Raw genomic sequence first — 14089 nt, forward strand, 5'->3', positions numbered from 1 at the left:
ATTATGATATCCAAATGAACTTTGTGATGTATATACTCCTTTTATGTTGATTATGGTTCTTATGCTAACATGATCACATTTTTATGCCTTAAAGAATGCTACAATATTGCAAGTATAATAAACATGAATGAAATATCATGAATATATTTATACGTCTCATAAGAAATTTTCCTATATTCTAAGAATGGTGTCACTAGTCTTTTTAAACAATTTTTGTTGTACAAGAGCGTTATGACATACATGTAACAGCGGTCATCTTACTTTTTTTATTTTTTATTTTCTATTTTTTATAAAGAAAAGTAATATCGTTACATTATCGGGCTCAAGTTTCTTATTCGAACTCCATGTCCATCAAACGTTCATTAGCAAGTAATGATAATTTGAACATGAACAATGATGAATTTAATTCTTAAAACCTCCTTAGTAACAAGGATGTAAAATCACTACAATTCCAAGGTCCAAAGCATAATTATATACGTTAAATCAATAGCAAAAGATTGGATTAGAGGTCTCAAAATTTACTTGGATTAGAGGAAAAATGAATGTTACAAAACTTAATTGTCCTCAACATGATACATTACGCAAGCCTGTGATAATAATAGTTCCCCTTCCAATGGCTATATTTGTTAGCTGCATTATGAAGTTGTAGAGCTTAAAATCCTGATAAAAGTGAAAGATCAGCTATGCCTCTTGGAAGATCTGCAATTTTTTTGAGAAGGGCCAGCCTATTTTTACGGATCTTTTCATCGTCCTGTCATTGAATGAACACGAGATTTATGAACAAAAACATGTTTGAGTTATTTGGTAAACTTTCGTAACATTTATGCTGAACCAATGCGGTAGCAAATCTGAAAACGATAGAAGATTATGGGCAGACGGGAACATACCACCATGACAAAGACATGCTCAAAGAAATCTTCAAGTGGTTGTATGAGGTTTGAAGATATTTCAAAGAACTCGTCAACCTCAATGCCTGGATGAACTTGGTTTTTGATTGATAAAAACGTATTCCATAGACCTCTTTCTTCATTTGATTCAAAGGCAGCCTCATCAACCTTAACAGATAATAAACAAGTACAAAGAGAAACATGGAATGGTTGATAAATTAGAACAACCTTAACATTTTCATTATGAACAGAGAATTGTAATGAGGTACCTCCATAGCATTGTCAACATCCTTCCCAGAAATGATTCTTGTTGGACGTGCATATGCCTCCACGATTTTCGGGAACAGATCGCCTTTCGACATAGCATTTATCTAAATCATTCCATAACAACACCATTTAAGCAAAAAAATGATCACGAAAAAGAAAAAAAAGACTGATTATAGTCCTCTTTGGGCTTCGTCTCAATATTTTTAAAATGCGTTTACTAATTAGAGGTTTCTACATCCTTATAAAGAATGTTTCGTTCTCCGCCCCAATTGATATAGGATCTCACATAATAATATAATAACAAAGAATGGATGAACGAATATATACTTTATGAGCCGTCTTCGCTGCTAGACATGGAAAATTTGAACGCTCTGCAAGAACTGAACGAACTATTTCTGAATTCAAACCCTTATCCACCTGCAAATGAATCATAAAAGAAACAACTTTTATGTCTTACTAGTAGGATGCATCGGTACGAGATTGTTTCGTTTGAAGACTACACTTACCAGAAATTGTTCGAGCCTTCGAGTAACAAATAGATTTACCTGAAAAGGATAAACTTTAGAAATATGGTCATGATTCATGACGCTTATTGAATTACAGTAAGAGATTAAGCATGAATTATTTAAGCATTTATATTATTTGTACAGCACAAAATGTACAAGTTGGACATAGAACTTCTACATATAGGAGAAACAAGTAACAATAGGAGCATGATGAAAGAAGTTACGGCTAATTCTTCTTTTCTTTTTTGGACCAAAAAACCTGGCAGTGTATTAAGGAAAGGATATAACTTAGGAGTAGGGGGAAGAGGGATATAAGAGAATTGTTGTGTGATCCCAAATCGGTTGGAGAGGGAAACGAAACATTCTTTATAAGGGTGTGGAAACCTCTCCCTAGCAGACGCGTTTTAAAAACGTTGAGGGGAAACCCGAAAGAGAAAACCCAAAGAGGACAATATCTACTACTAGAGGGTTTGGGCTATTACAAATGGTATCAGAGCCAGACATTGAGAAGTGTGCTAGCGAGGGCACTGACCCCCGAGGGGGGGGAGGGAGGGAGAAGGAGGGTGGACATCAGACAGTGTGCCAACGAGGACGCTAGGCCCCAAAGAGGGTAGATTGTGAGATTCCACATTGATTGAAGAGAGGAGAACGAGTGTCAGTGAGGACGCCGGGCCCCTAAGGAGGTGGATTGTGAGATTCCACGTTGATTGGAGAGGCGAGTGTCAGTGAGGATGTTTGGTCCCAAAGGGGGGTGGATTGTGAGATCCCACCTCGGTTAGAGAAGGAAACAAAACATTTTTTATAAGGGTGTGAAAACCTCTCCCTAGCAGACACGTTTTAAAAACCTTGAAGGAAAGCCCGAAAGGGAAAACTCAAAGAGAACAATATCTGCGGCCGGTGGGGTTGGGCTGTTATAGTTATCGTTGCTAAGACACCACCCAGATGCATTGGTATAAAAATGCTTGGTCAGGGATAATTGCTACAAAAAAACACGGCTACAGGTAATTGCCCCTATTTGATATCACCATTTAACCTTTTATTCTTCTCATTATGAAAGGAATACGTTGATCCAACTTTCACAGATCTAAAATATAAAACTGCTTCTCACATTATCAATAACGTTGCTATCAACTTTAATGGGTTGGGTATCAGCTGCCAGTCTCAGTGCTCGCTCTAGATCAAGATTCTTATCCTTCTCCACCAATATTTGGACCTACAAATAGCCATTGCCAACTCACTTATTCAACTGTAATTGTGGTCTCCTTTGAACATTTTAAAATAACTTACAAGGCCATAAGAAATTCTCCGCAAGCCAAATGGATCACTGGTAGAACTAGGCTGACAGCCAACAGCAAATAAGCCAACAAGGCTATCTAATCTGTAGAGCACATAAAAATAGAGAACCTTAAAGCAATAAATTACTAAGATAGTAAAAAAGGGAAATTTAGATGAAGTTTGGGCGTAGTTGACCTGTCAGCAACAGCCAAAACTATGCCAACACCACTCTTTGGAAGAATATCACCAGAAAATCTGGGAAGTGTAATCTCAAACAAGGCTTCTGCTATCTGGAAAAACATCACAAAAACAGGGAATCCAGGTCAAAATCATAATTGACAAGAGTTATAATAAGAAAAATATTAGACTCAAAGATAGAGTGGTTAATTGTTTAACTCACTAGATAATTAGGCATGCAGTATTTTTTTGTACGAATACTAACTAGATAATCAGGCAAGGTTTTTAAAACGCGTCAGCTAGGTAGGAAGAGGTTTCCACAACCTTATAAAAAAATGCATTGTTCTCCTGCCTAACCGACATGGGATCTCACAATCCACCCCCTTTGGGGCCCAACGTCCTTGGTGACATTTGTTCCCTTCTCCAATCGATGTGGGCCCCCAATCCACCCCCTTCGAGGCCCAGTGTCCTTGCTGGCACACTGCCTCGTGTCCACCCCCTCCAGGGCTCAGCCTTCTCGTTGGCACATCGCCTGGTGTCTGGTTCTGATACTATTTGTGACAGCTCAAGCCCACCGCTAGTAGATACTGTCCTCTTTGACTTTCCCTTTCGGGCTTCCCCTCAAAAGTTTTAAAATGCGTATGCTAGAGAGAGGTTTCCACATTGTTATAAAGAATGTTTCGTTCCACTCTTCAACCGATGTGGGACCTCACAATCCACCCCCTTCGGGACACAATGTTCTCACTGGCACTCGTTCCCTTCTCTAATCGATGTCGTTTCCCTTTGCAATCGATGTGGGATCTCACAATCCTCCCCTCTTCAGGGCCCAGCGTTCTCACTGGCACACGGTGTCTGGCTCTGATACCATTTGTAACAGTCCAAGCCTACTACCAGCAGATATTGTCCTATTTGGGCTTTCCCTTTCGGGCTTCCCTCAAGGTTTTTAAAATGCGTTTGCTAGGTAGAGATTTCTACATCTTTATAAATAATACTTCGTTCTCCTCCCCAACCAATGTAGGATCTCACACTGCCAGCTATCCCAATCTGCATTTTCCAGCAGCTATCTCCTCCTAAGAACAAGAACCTGCAATATTCTGACAAGTTATGGGGGAGACAAAATATATAACACAAAGTACCTGCTCTGAAAAACCCTCACGCAACGCATAATGTCGTGCCATTATTCCTGCAAGTGAAGTAAATTCTGTGACAACAGCAGTAGCAAGATCTGACATGGCAAGGGATGCAGCTTCCTGAACACTTTCAAGCAAATCTTCACTAATTCCCATCGCAAGGCTTAGTTTCACAACCGTTGCTTCCATACGTGTCATCTTGTCGAGCATTGATCCTAATTTTTCCTATTTTTAAAAGAAACATGGGCTATTAGAAGTAGAAGAACATGCATAGAGCCAAAAACTCATACATGATACTGCAAAACTAAAAACTCACATGAAACAGGATACCGCTCAGTTGATTTCTAAACTGAGAAAACCTTTTACTTGTATCTGTCTCGTAGAAAAATTTGGCATCTTCATAGCGAGCTCTGAAAAAGAAAAGAACAGGCCTTAACTATTAGATTTCTGCATCAATGACTGAGCTAGGGGAATAGAGAGTGTTTGACATCATTTACTTATAAAGTTATTTTATTGAAATAAGTTTTTAAGCAATAAGCACAATTATATAAACTTTATTCATCATTGAAAAAAATAGCTTCAAACATTTCAAGATATTATTCTATTGTTTTTCAATCAACCAAGGTCTTTGGGCTCGATAATGATAAGAACTCAAGACTCAAAAAACAGAATCTAGGGGCCTAAGTTCTCAGGCCAAGAACATAATAAGAAAGAGTGTGGACCCAGCAACCCTCGTGACACAATTAAGAGTTAAGAGTTTACTGAGTATTTGTACTCACTCCATGTTTTCCATGTTTTTCATGTAACTAAGGAGTTGGTCGAGGTTGGGAGTGGATCTAGAGTAGGTGTCAAACAGAACAACACCGTTTTCAACTATGTTAATGTTTTGAGTTGTGTTCACCGGGCCAAATATATTCAAACATTATTTTGGATTGGTAAATAAAACGTATTTATGTTCGGTATTGAATGCAAAAAATATTACCGTGTTTTATTTTTCCTTCTATATTTTCAGGACTTTAAGTCACGATCAAGCCGAAAATCACATCGTGACACATATTATGCACATGTCCAAATTACAACTCTGAAATAATCAGGAATATACGTATACAAAACTACCTTAGTACGGCTTCATTTCCTTTTCTTACAACTTTGTCATCAATTTCTCCATTTGCTACCTGAAAGAAAAATCCAAACCAAAAATGAACTAAAAAGAGTTTCACGTGGGGACGGTACAATATTGAGATCTACAGATTGACAAAGTGACTCTCACAGCAATGAAGTATGGCATCAGCTTTCCATTAGCATTTCTAAGTGAAAAATATTTCTGATGCTTCTGCATAACCTGATAGACAATTACAAAAAATTGAGACACCACTGCTAAACCAGCACAAACTGAGAAGAATAGTAGATACAAAAGAGAAGGGTTGTATGCTGCAAGAGAGATATCTAAATTTATTGTGAAAGGAGTTACCAAATTAGAGCGAACTTCCACGAGCAGGCATTGTTTCGTGTCGGGAAATATAATAAAACATAGCATAAAATTATGATACCAGAAGATCTTGTGGATGAACATTAAAACCTTACCATTGTTAGAAGATCTTCTGGAAGCTCCAAGAAGGAATCATTGAACTTTCCAAGTATTGAAACAGGTTTCTCGACAAGATTTACAACCTAACGCATTATCGTAAAGAGTTAAGAACATCCTTAGAATAATGAAATCAAGAACATCACAACTAATTACCTCATCAAGCAAGGCCTCATTAATAACAGTTTTCCCTTGGACGCTTTGTGCCAATATGGAAGACTGGTCCAAGATTTTTCTTTTGCGGTCCTATGAAAGCAAGTAGTCATTTAACTATTTAAAAAAAACACACATAAAAGGCCATGGGTAGACACAAACATATTTAGCAAATATGAGCATAGTTCAACTAGCATAAAACATGTATCCTTGACCACAAGGTCGAAGAATTGAATCATGCAACCCGCATATTGTTGTATTGAAAAAAAAAAAAAAAAAAAAGCATTGACATCTTTAAATCACTAAAAAATTGTGTTCATCACTTGGATCATGTAAATACATATTTATGGAGAAATAGTAATTTAGCTAATTGTAAACTAAAAAAATGCTTTAAAGGTCATAAATAAATTCTTAATCCCACCTCAACTTCAAGAATAATTTTAGCATCCTTCATTGCCTCCATAAAAGATTCCGCACTATCTACCTGTGACAGGTTCCAAAGCAATAATCAAATACTATAAATGCAAGAAAATATTACATGGAATCACCACTCAACCCAAAAGCTTAAGGATATATACTCACTGATCGAGATGGGCTTTTAATAGATATATTATTATTTAATTACTTCAAGGTTGGGCTTTTAAGTCATTTGAGCTGAAAGTTAACTTGATTTGGGCTAAGTCAAGGGCTTGTTCCTTGTACATATGGGAAATCCACTGGGAATGACAAATTGTTGAGTTATTACAATAACACAACTCACCTTAACAATAGCTGTAGAAGTGTTACGAAGACCATAGGAAGTGTTCCCACTAGATAGAAAAGTTTTGATGTCAATGTGCAGGTATACGGCAAGATAATATGCAAAATAAATAATTCTGAATGTAGAGTGCACATTTCCCGTTCGCCCTTACGACCTTGTCAAGATATCAACCATCGTTGAAGATAAAAAAACCAATTGATATTGGTAGCTCACATGTTGATCTTTATGGATATCAAATTAACATATGAGCCCACATGTGAAGAAAAAACCTCAGCTTAACCAAAGAGCTAAGGCTCATAAATTTTCTCATGCACGTCTCACATTTCACATGTAGACATCAAAGATGCAGGGAGAGATCATATATCACCTTAAAACACCAGCATATGAAAATGGAACAACTACATCACCGTGGAGCGCCAGAATCCAGCGAATAGGCCTGCTAAACACGACCTGCAGATCAACAGTAAAGGGCAGTGACATATCCAGAAAAAGTGAAGTACAGGATATTTAAAGAAATTAAAAATAATCTCTTTTTCATAAACATGAACATATGATGATTGACGAAACTTCAAAAGGCCTGATGAAGCATCCTAGAGAATCCAAACATTCATCTTGATCGAGTTTCAGATATGAACTAGTGCAAAAGGTTACCAACCCCAAATATTTGCCCAAATTCAGTGGCAAAGCAACTTGTCTCGTTTTTTTACCGACCAAACTAATGCCAAAAAAATTCTATAACTCGTCATGTATCTTGTACTAGACTATTGTTCTTGTTCCTATAAAAAGTGAAACACAAGATTCTTACTGCATAGTGTTTCCAATCTGGATCTTTAAATTAAAAAGATATAAGAGTTCCTTTCAACCTAGCTGGAACTGCACGTACCCAATAGTACTAAAGTGTTCATGTAACAACCCAAGCCCACCGCTAGTAGATATTGTCCTATTTGGGATTTCCCTTTCAGACTTCCCCTCAAGGTTTTTAAAACGCATATACTAGGGAGAGGTTTCCACATCCTCATAAAGAATGTTTCGTTCTCCTCCACAACTGATGTGGGATCTTGCAGTTCGTGATAAAGATACTTTTTGCCCTTGATTATACTTTTATTTTCAATCTTCAACATTTTAGCATCCAAAATCGTATGATTAAGTAGCATATTTTGGATACCACATGGGGAGCATTAACGAACTTAATCTCTTTTCCTTTCATCGTGCTCAAGTGCACATTGTATGGGTATGGAGATATTATGAAGAGAAATCACAAAATAAATTTCTGGCCACATTTCACTTAATTTTTTAACCAAAACACAAAAAAAAAAAAAAAAAGGACTGCAGCAGCTCGGTACTTCAAATGAAAAAGAGAAAGTGTCCATACCTGAGAATTCCATCTCATCGACTTTGGGAATGATATTTTAGCTATAATGGCAGGTAAATTTTCAGAACAAATCTGGAACAAAATAAAAGAATTATTAGAGTAAAATTAGAAGAGCCTACAAACCTACAGTTGTAATATATTACAAGTAAATATTCAATGTATTTACGAAATGATCAATACCATCAGGATCAACTATACTGAGATTTCGACAAAACTAACTTGGAGGCTAAGATGACTAACCATAACTTACTGACATACTCAAATTAACTATGGACATGCATTTAACATTTTTAAATTCACTGAAACATCATCACCTGAATTAGTGGGTACAAAACTGTTGATACTCCCAATAAAAGCAGTTTTTTTTAAGGGACACCTAACTTCTAAATGATAAATAATTCGCATAAAATACATAATGTTTAGGACTAAAGAAAATACAGAAGTAAATAGATAACAAAATGGGTCATAGGATAGCATTTCGAAGTGTTCATGGGTTTTGGATAGTGGTTCGTAGGAGGATGAATGGAATGAAGCTGAAAAGTAAAGCAAGATTTCCATGGATTAATGCGGTTAAAGATTTATCTTTAGAGTATTTGATTTGCAACAGACCAAAGTAGTCTCAAACAAAGATAATCTAATTGATTTAAAAAAAATTCTAAAAGTCAAATTTTCGCGTTCACAAACAAGACTGGTTTCTGATTATTCCTCCAATATAATCAATTATAGTTGAGAGGCATTTTTGCAAGTGTAAGATTTGTTTCTCGGAGCACTTCTTTTTCGAAGTACGTTGTAGGGAGGGTCATAATTACGTTTTTTAAAATATCAACGTAAAGTTTTCTCTCTTTTTTGGAAGAAAAAATATGCAGATAAGTATACTACATACAAAAGGAAGTGAGGAAAGAGGAAAATAACATTACAACCTCTAGAGCAAGCCGAGAAGACTCCATTACACGAGCATATACGTACTCTGTCTTTCCTGAAATATGAAAAAAAAAAAAAAAAAATCTTAAGGAACCATTATGACATCATGAACTTGAGACGAAAGAGGAGTGACTTTCCAATAGACTTCTAGCGTTTCGTGAAGAATGCATTCATTGTGGAAACATGAGAAAGTTATGTATCCTTACCCAGATTTGAGGAGAACAGGAAAAAGCAAGGCTCGTTGAGAACAGTTATTCAAGATTCAGTTTGTTTAACTCAAGGACACAAGGTACAACCTATAGAATATATCCCTTTCGAGTATGATCCGCCCAAGGTTTAGCTCGAAAGTATTTTATAAGCTATTATCTAAAAGCTTAGATATAACCAACTCAAACTCGATGATCAACTAAAAGAATGTAGAAGATAATACCCCTGTTCTTATTGTCAATGGATAAAATCTATTTGTAGGCGTGTAATAGAGGTTATTTGTATATTTTTATAAACTTGAAGTTTAGTTCACTTTTAATGGACAACCTTTTATCCTCGAACCCTGATCTCTGGAAAAAAAGAAAAAAAAAATTAAATTTTGTGTGCAAGAATATTTAAAGAGATAGAATAGCCTTTTGATCAGACACCTATTGAGTTTGGACAAAACACATGATATTGAAAAATGGGAATGTAATAAACAAGCCATCTAATTACAAAGGAAATTTTAAATTTTGAACCTTTAATGAAAACTTGGGATTTAAGTACTCAACTTTGGAGACTTACCATCGATCTTCCTGTACAACGATTCACCTGAGATGAAGTATCTGCGGCAAAAGCCCTCAGCAGCCTAACACAAAGTACTTGGTCTCAGTGAAGATATTATATTTCCATAAGTAACAAAACAAGTATCAATTTGATGTAGGCTTGTAGAATCCAATAAATTACTTTTTAAGAAATCAACACTTGAAACTAAGGACTCTGATTTGCCCACTAGCATGAGGGGAAGGTAAAATAAAATCAGCCCAAGCTTGAACAAGAGAGATTTAAGGGGGACATAACCCTACTCAGCAAACCGAATACGAGAAAAAGGGAGATATTTTTAACAATTTTTTTTTTCATCAAAAAGTGATTAAAAGCTGTTAATATTATAACCTTGAAAAGATCAAACATAACTCACTATACAAAAAGAAAAGAAGAAAAAATAAATAAATAGTTGAGAGCAATGTAACTAGAACATTTTCACTTTAACCTCGAAGTGGGAATTAACAAATAAGTGGGGTAAATATATTTGTTGAAATAATCAAATTTACCGTAACCCACCAGCTTAAGCTTTGGGGTTGATCAGTAATTTAACATTGGTATCAAAGCACAAGGTCCTATGTTCGAAACCCTCAATAAGATCTTTTTCTTCCTCATTACTATTGATTTCCACTATTGGACATTTTACAAATTTTGAATCCCACAAGTGAAGAGAAGTGTTGAAATAATTAAATTTTACTTAACCCATCCGCTTAACCTTTTAGATTGATCGATGATTTAACAATATAAAATATCCCCCGGTACAGAGTTTGTTCTGCAGTATCACAATATCACACATATCAAAATGTCAGGGAACCTACGTGCTCGACATCCCTAGAAGCCTTTTAACTGTATTTGTCATGCAAAATTTTGTACATAGGAATACATTAAATTCAAATATAATTTCAACCATATCCTTGAAAAAAATTTGAACAAGAAATGACTTTTTTTTTAATTTATAAACTTTTTTTTTTTTTTTTGCAGGAATGAACAATTACAGATGACTGGAGTTGGCCAAGTATGCATGAGTTATTTGCAGGATATCACAACCAAACATTGACGACCACAATAGCATTCTTATACAAGTCGTTGTTGGGATGAGGTTGTTCTTCCTCTATTTCAAGATTTAAAAGAACCTTGGTCACGAAGGAAGATCGACAGTCATGAAGTTCCGAATATATTTGGTTAAGGTGGAAGGTAGCTATGAAGTCTCCGAATAAATTTGGTTAAGGTGGAAGATTGATAGCTACGAGGCACACTGATTAATCAAACCTACCATAATAATAGAATGGCTCTCATAATTATCTTCCTCACATTTCTTCTTTTCGTATTAATTTTTCATAGAAGTACATGTGTCTTTTATAACATAAAAAGACTAACTAAATACCTAGATACTAGGTAAAAAAAAATCTAAATAATTCCATTGACACAAGGTAACAGTATCAATGAGATTACTCAAATAACTCCTAACTTAAGGCTAATCTTTTGACAGTTTCAAGAGAATTCTAAACTATGAGATGATAAATGGGGTTAACTAAAATGCCGACGAGATAGGTGGTTTCTTTAGTATAACTAAGGTTCCACGAGTACGGTTCTTTTTTTTCTCACAAAATCCTCAACATCTTGGCATCATTTACTCTAATACCCACCCAAAGAATTGCCATCGCACTTTTCTCAATAAGCTCAGCTCATAGTTTCAAGGGTATTCAACATGAGATGACAAATAGGGTTCACTGAAATGTTTGCTAGATAATGGTAGACCCCCCTCCCCTAAATAATCTGGATCTTTGGCAAAGTTTTCATACCACACACCTCAACAACGTAGAGGTTGCACATTCGTTCTCCTAAAAAAAAAATATTATATTGTTATGGCAATAAGATTGCAGTTGAATTCATCCTTGCGGAAAACAAAAATCTGAAATAGTAGAACTACAAGTTCGTTGAACGTAAAATGCATCGTCCATTTTATGAATGCATAACATACTTGGAAGTCTGATCATAACTTATTCAACGATGCAACTCGAGTAATCAAGTTCGTGAAAAAAATGGGAAACCTTTCGAGTTTGAAGTATCAAAATGATAAGAAAACATTCACCTTTGTAGGATTTCCTTTGTCGTCAAAAGCTTTTGAAACAGGGGGTCCTCTGACTTCAATCTCTTTCTCTACTTGTTTAGAGCACAGACTCTCAACTGTGACCTGGTAAGGTTGAAAATCGTTAAAGATCATGAACAGCAACCACCATGAGAAAAGCAAAACCAACTAAAAGCGCACCAAAATAGAAAACTAACCAACAACACACCAAAAGGCAAAGTAAACCCCCACCCGCCAACAAACTAAAAAATTAACTAGATGTTGTTTAAAGTGAATTCTAATCCTTCCTTCCTCATCCTGTGGTAGGTTAGAGTATGTTCAACAAGCATTTTGGATCCCTTTTAATAGGGAAAATTGATTACGACCTCTTCTCATTTCTAGGCACCTAGACAAGATATGGGCCAACATTGTTTTAACCTAACCAAATGAATTCTGGTTGCAAAAGAAATCTACAACATCATCACTTCTCAAAATTAACAAAAGATCGTCAAAACATTGCCAACATGCTAAAAGGGTGTGAAGTTATTGCTATACCACTAGCCTGCGGGGTGTGCCAAAAGCTTGCACATTACCATGGCTTAGCCTATGCTTTTCAAGTAACTGCAACATATATGTTTTGAGCTGCAATAAAAAGTCGTACCTAGTCAATATCAACTAGCAGAGAGATAAAATAATGCTTGTTAATAGCAACATTATAGTAATGATAGTTATTTCCCTGAAAACAACAATAAGAGAACGAATACTTTCTGGAGAATTAAGCTGTTACAGAAGGAAAAGGAAATTGCCATAACACACTTCGAGCTCTACTACTTTAGAAACAATAAAATATAGAGTATTAAATGATATAAATATGAAGAAAATACCAACAGAAATAAAATATTGGGTTTGATATAGTGGATAGAAATAATAAAATATAGCCATCTGGATCAACTTAAAGAGTAACTTCTCAACTTCCGAGTAATGGTGCTAAGTGTCACGGTCATGCTTGCCCAAGAAGTGTTGCATGTGACTGCGTGTCAAATATCCCGGTCATACTTGTCCAGGAAGTGTTGTTCATGGCCGCATGCCAATTTCAAACACTTATTACTTGCTTTCATTTTAGATAAGCCTTTATTATTCTTGTTGTGTCAATATGGGGGTGTATGACTCGTCATCAAAATCATATCTACACTCGCCAGAGTTAAAATGCCCCAAAATGTACTAGGAACATGTGACTAGTTGTCAATTCTTCCTACCCAGGTTATACGCTACCAAAGTTGTGGTTGTTTCTTATTTGCTTTTAGTTTATAACATTAATTTATTTGCTTTTAGTTTATAACATTAATTTTTTTTCAAATTGTTTTCGATGCATTTCCTCGCTCATGTTTTCTAAAACATTTCTCTCAAACATGACCTGAGGCTCGATCTTACGTCAAGGTTGTCCACAAAGTCCACCTTCCATACGATTGACTTGTTCGCTAGGTTAGAACAAATATCGCACCATCATTGTCCCGCTGCAACAAGAGTACAATTGTGACACCAAGTAGGTCCGGTTATTTATAAGTGTTGATGGAATTTTAAAAATCAAGAGGGATGACAAAATAGCATAGTGTATCATTCGCATCTATATACATATTCCATCAACAATTTGTGACGTTTATCATCTTTGGTCCGCATTTTTCTGATCACTGAGGGTCTAAACATGCATGTATTGCAGATACTAGTGTAATATTGTCGGAAATTCTGCTAGGCCTGGGTTCTCAACAATTTCTCTACTACTGCATTTTCATGAAACGAAAGAAATACAAACAGGAAAGAACCGTGAGTTTGCTTATTTAAATGAGGATGTTCCTTTTCTTTCCTCATAGTAACTTTCTAACTGTCCATTTTCTATTGTTCCTAATAAAAGCACCATGCCGCACCAATTAATAAACAAAGAAGTTTTTTAATCCACATCAAGCAGGGAAGTTCCAAAATTATCTTCTTTTAAAATGAAACAATTACAAAAAGGAGTAAGGCTAAGCTGATAGTTACAAAAAACACTGACGCTCATTAAGAGAAAATAAACCTAGACAAATCCCAAAGATACTCCCCAGACCCTCCACCCCACGAAAAAATTTACAGTTTCTCTCAGGCTAAATATACCACAAGGCAAAATGCAAAACTAACAAAAAAAAAAAAAAAAAAAACCTTCCTTTA

General features: G+C 35.8%; 1 protein-coding gene across 2 annotated transcripts in view; it reads right to left on the bottom strand.

The window, feature by feature from the left end:
• Positions 1-454: 454 nt before the first annotated feature.
• Positions 455-14089, bottom strand: part of LOC111439724 (glycine--tRNA ligase, chloroplastic/mitochondrial 2) — a 31487-nt gene continuing 17852 nt past the window's right edge. For both annotated transcript variants that reach the window (XM_023077264.1, XM_023077265.1), the window contains exons 14-35: positions 12446-12532; positions 11915-12016; positions 9805-9868; positions 9033-9088; positions 8113-8184; positions 7108-7190; positions 6741-6789; positions 6402-6464; positions 5984-6073; positions 5827-5913; positions 5513-5584; positions 5359-5417; positions 4559-4652; positions 4249-4467; positions 3131-3225; positions 2948-3038; positions 2769-2873; positions 1661-1699; positions 1482-1571; positions 1157-1258; positions 888-1055; positions 455-751 (exon numbers count right to left, since the gene is read on the bottom strand). In XM_023077264.1, coding sequence (XP_022933032.1) covers positions 653-751; positions 888-1055; positions 1157-1258; positions 1482-1571; positions 1661-1699; positions 2769-2873; positions 2948-3038; positions 3131-3225; positions 4249-4467; positions 4559-4652; positions 5359-5417; positions 5513-5584; positions 5827-5913; positions 5984-6073; positions 6402-6464; positions 6741-6789; positions 7108-7190; positions 8113-8184; positions 9033-9088; positions 9805-9868; positions 11915-12016; positions 12446-12532 — 1986 coding nt within the window. In that variant the 3' untranslated portion in view covers positions 455-652. The remainder of the gene's footprint in view (positions 752-887; positions 1056-1156; positions 1259-1481; positions 1572-1660; positions 1700-2768; positions 2874-2947; positions 3039-3130; positions 3226-4248; positions 4468-4558; positions 4653-5358; positions 5418-5512; positions 5585-5826; positions 5914-5983; positions 6074-6401; positions 6465-6740; positions 6790-7107; positions 7191-8112; positions 8185-9032; positions 9089-9804; positions 9869-11914; positions 12017-12445; positions 12533-14089) is intronic.

The sequence above is a fragment of the Cucurbita moschata genome, unplaced genomic scaffold (genome assembly GCF_002738365.1).
Source record: "Cucurbita moschata cultivar Rifu unplaced genomic scaffold, Cmos_1.0 Cmo_Scf00103, whole genome shotgun sequence".
Taxonomy (NCBI): Eukaryota; Viridiplantae; Streptophyta; class Magnoliopsida; order Cucurbitales; family Cucurbitaceae; genus Cucurbita; species Cucurbita moschata.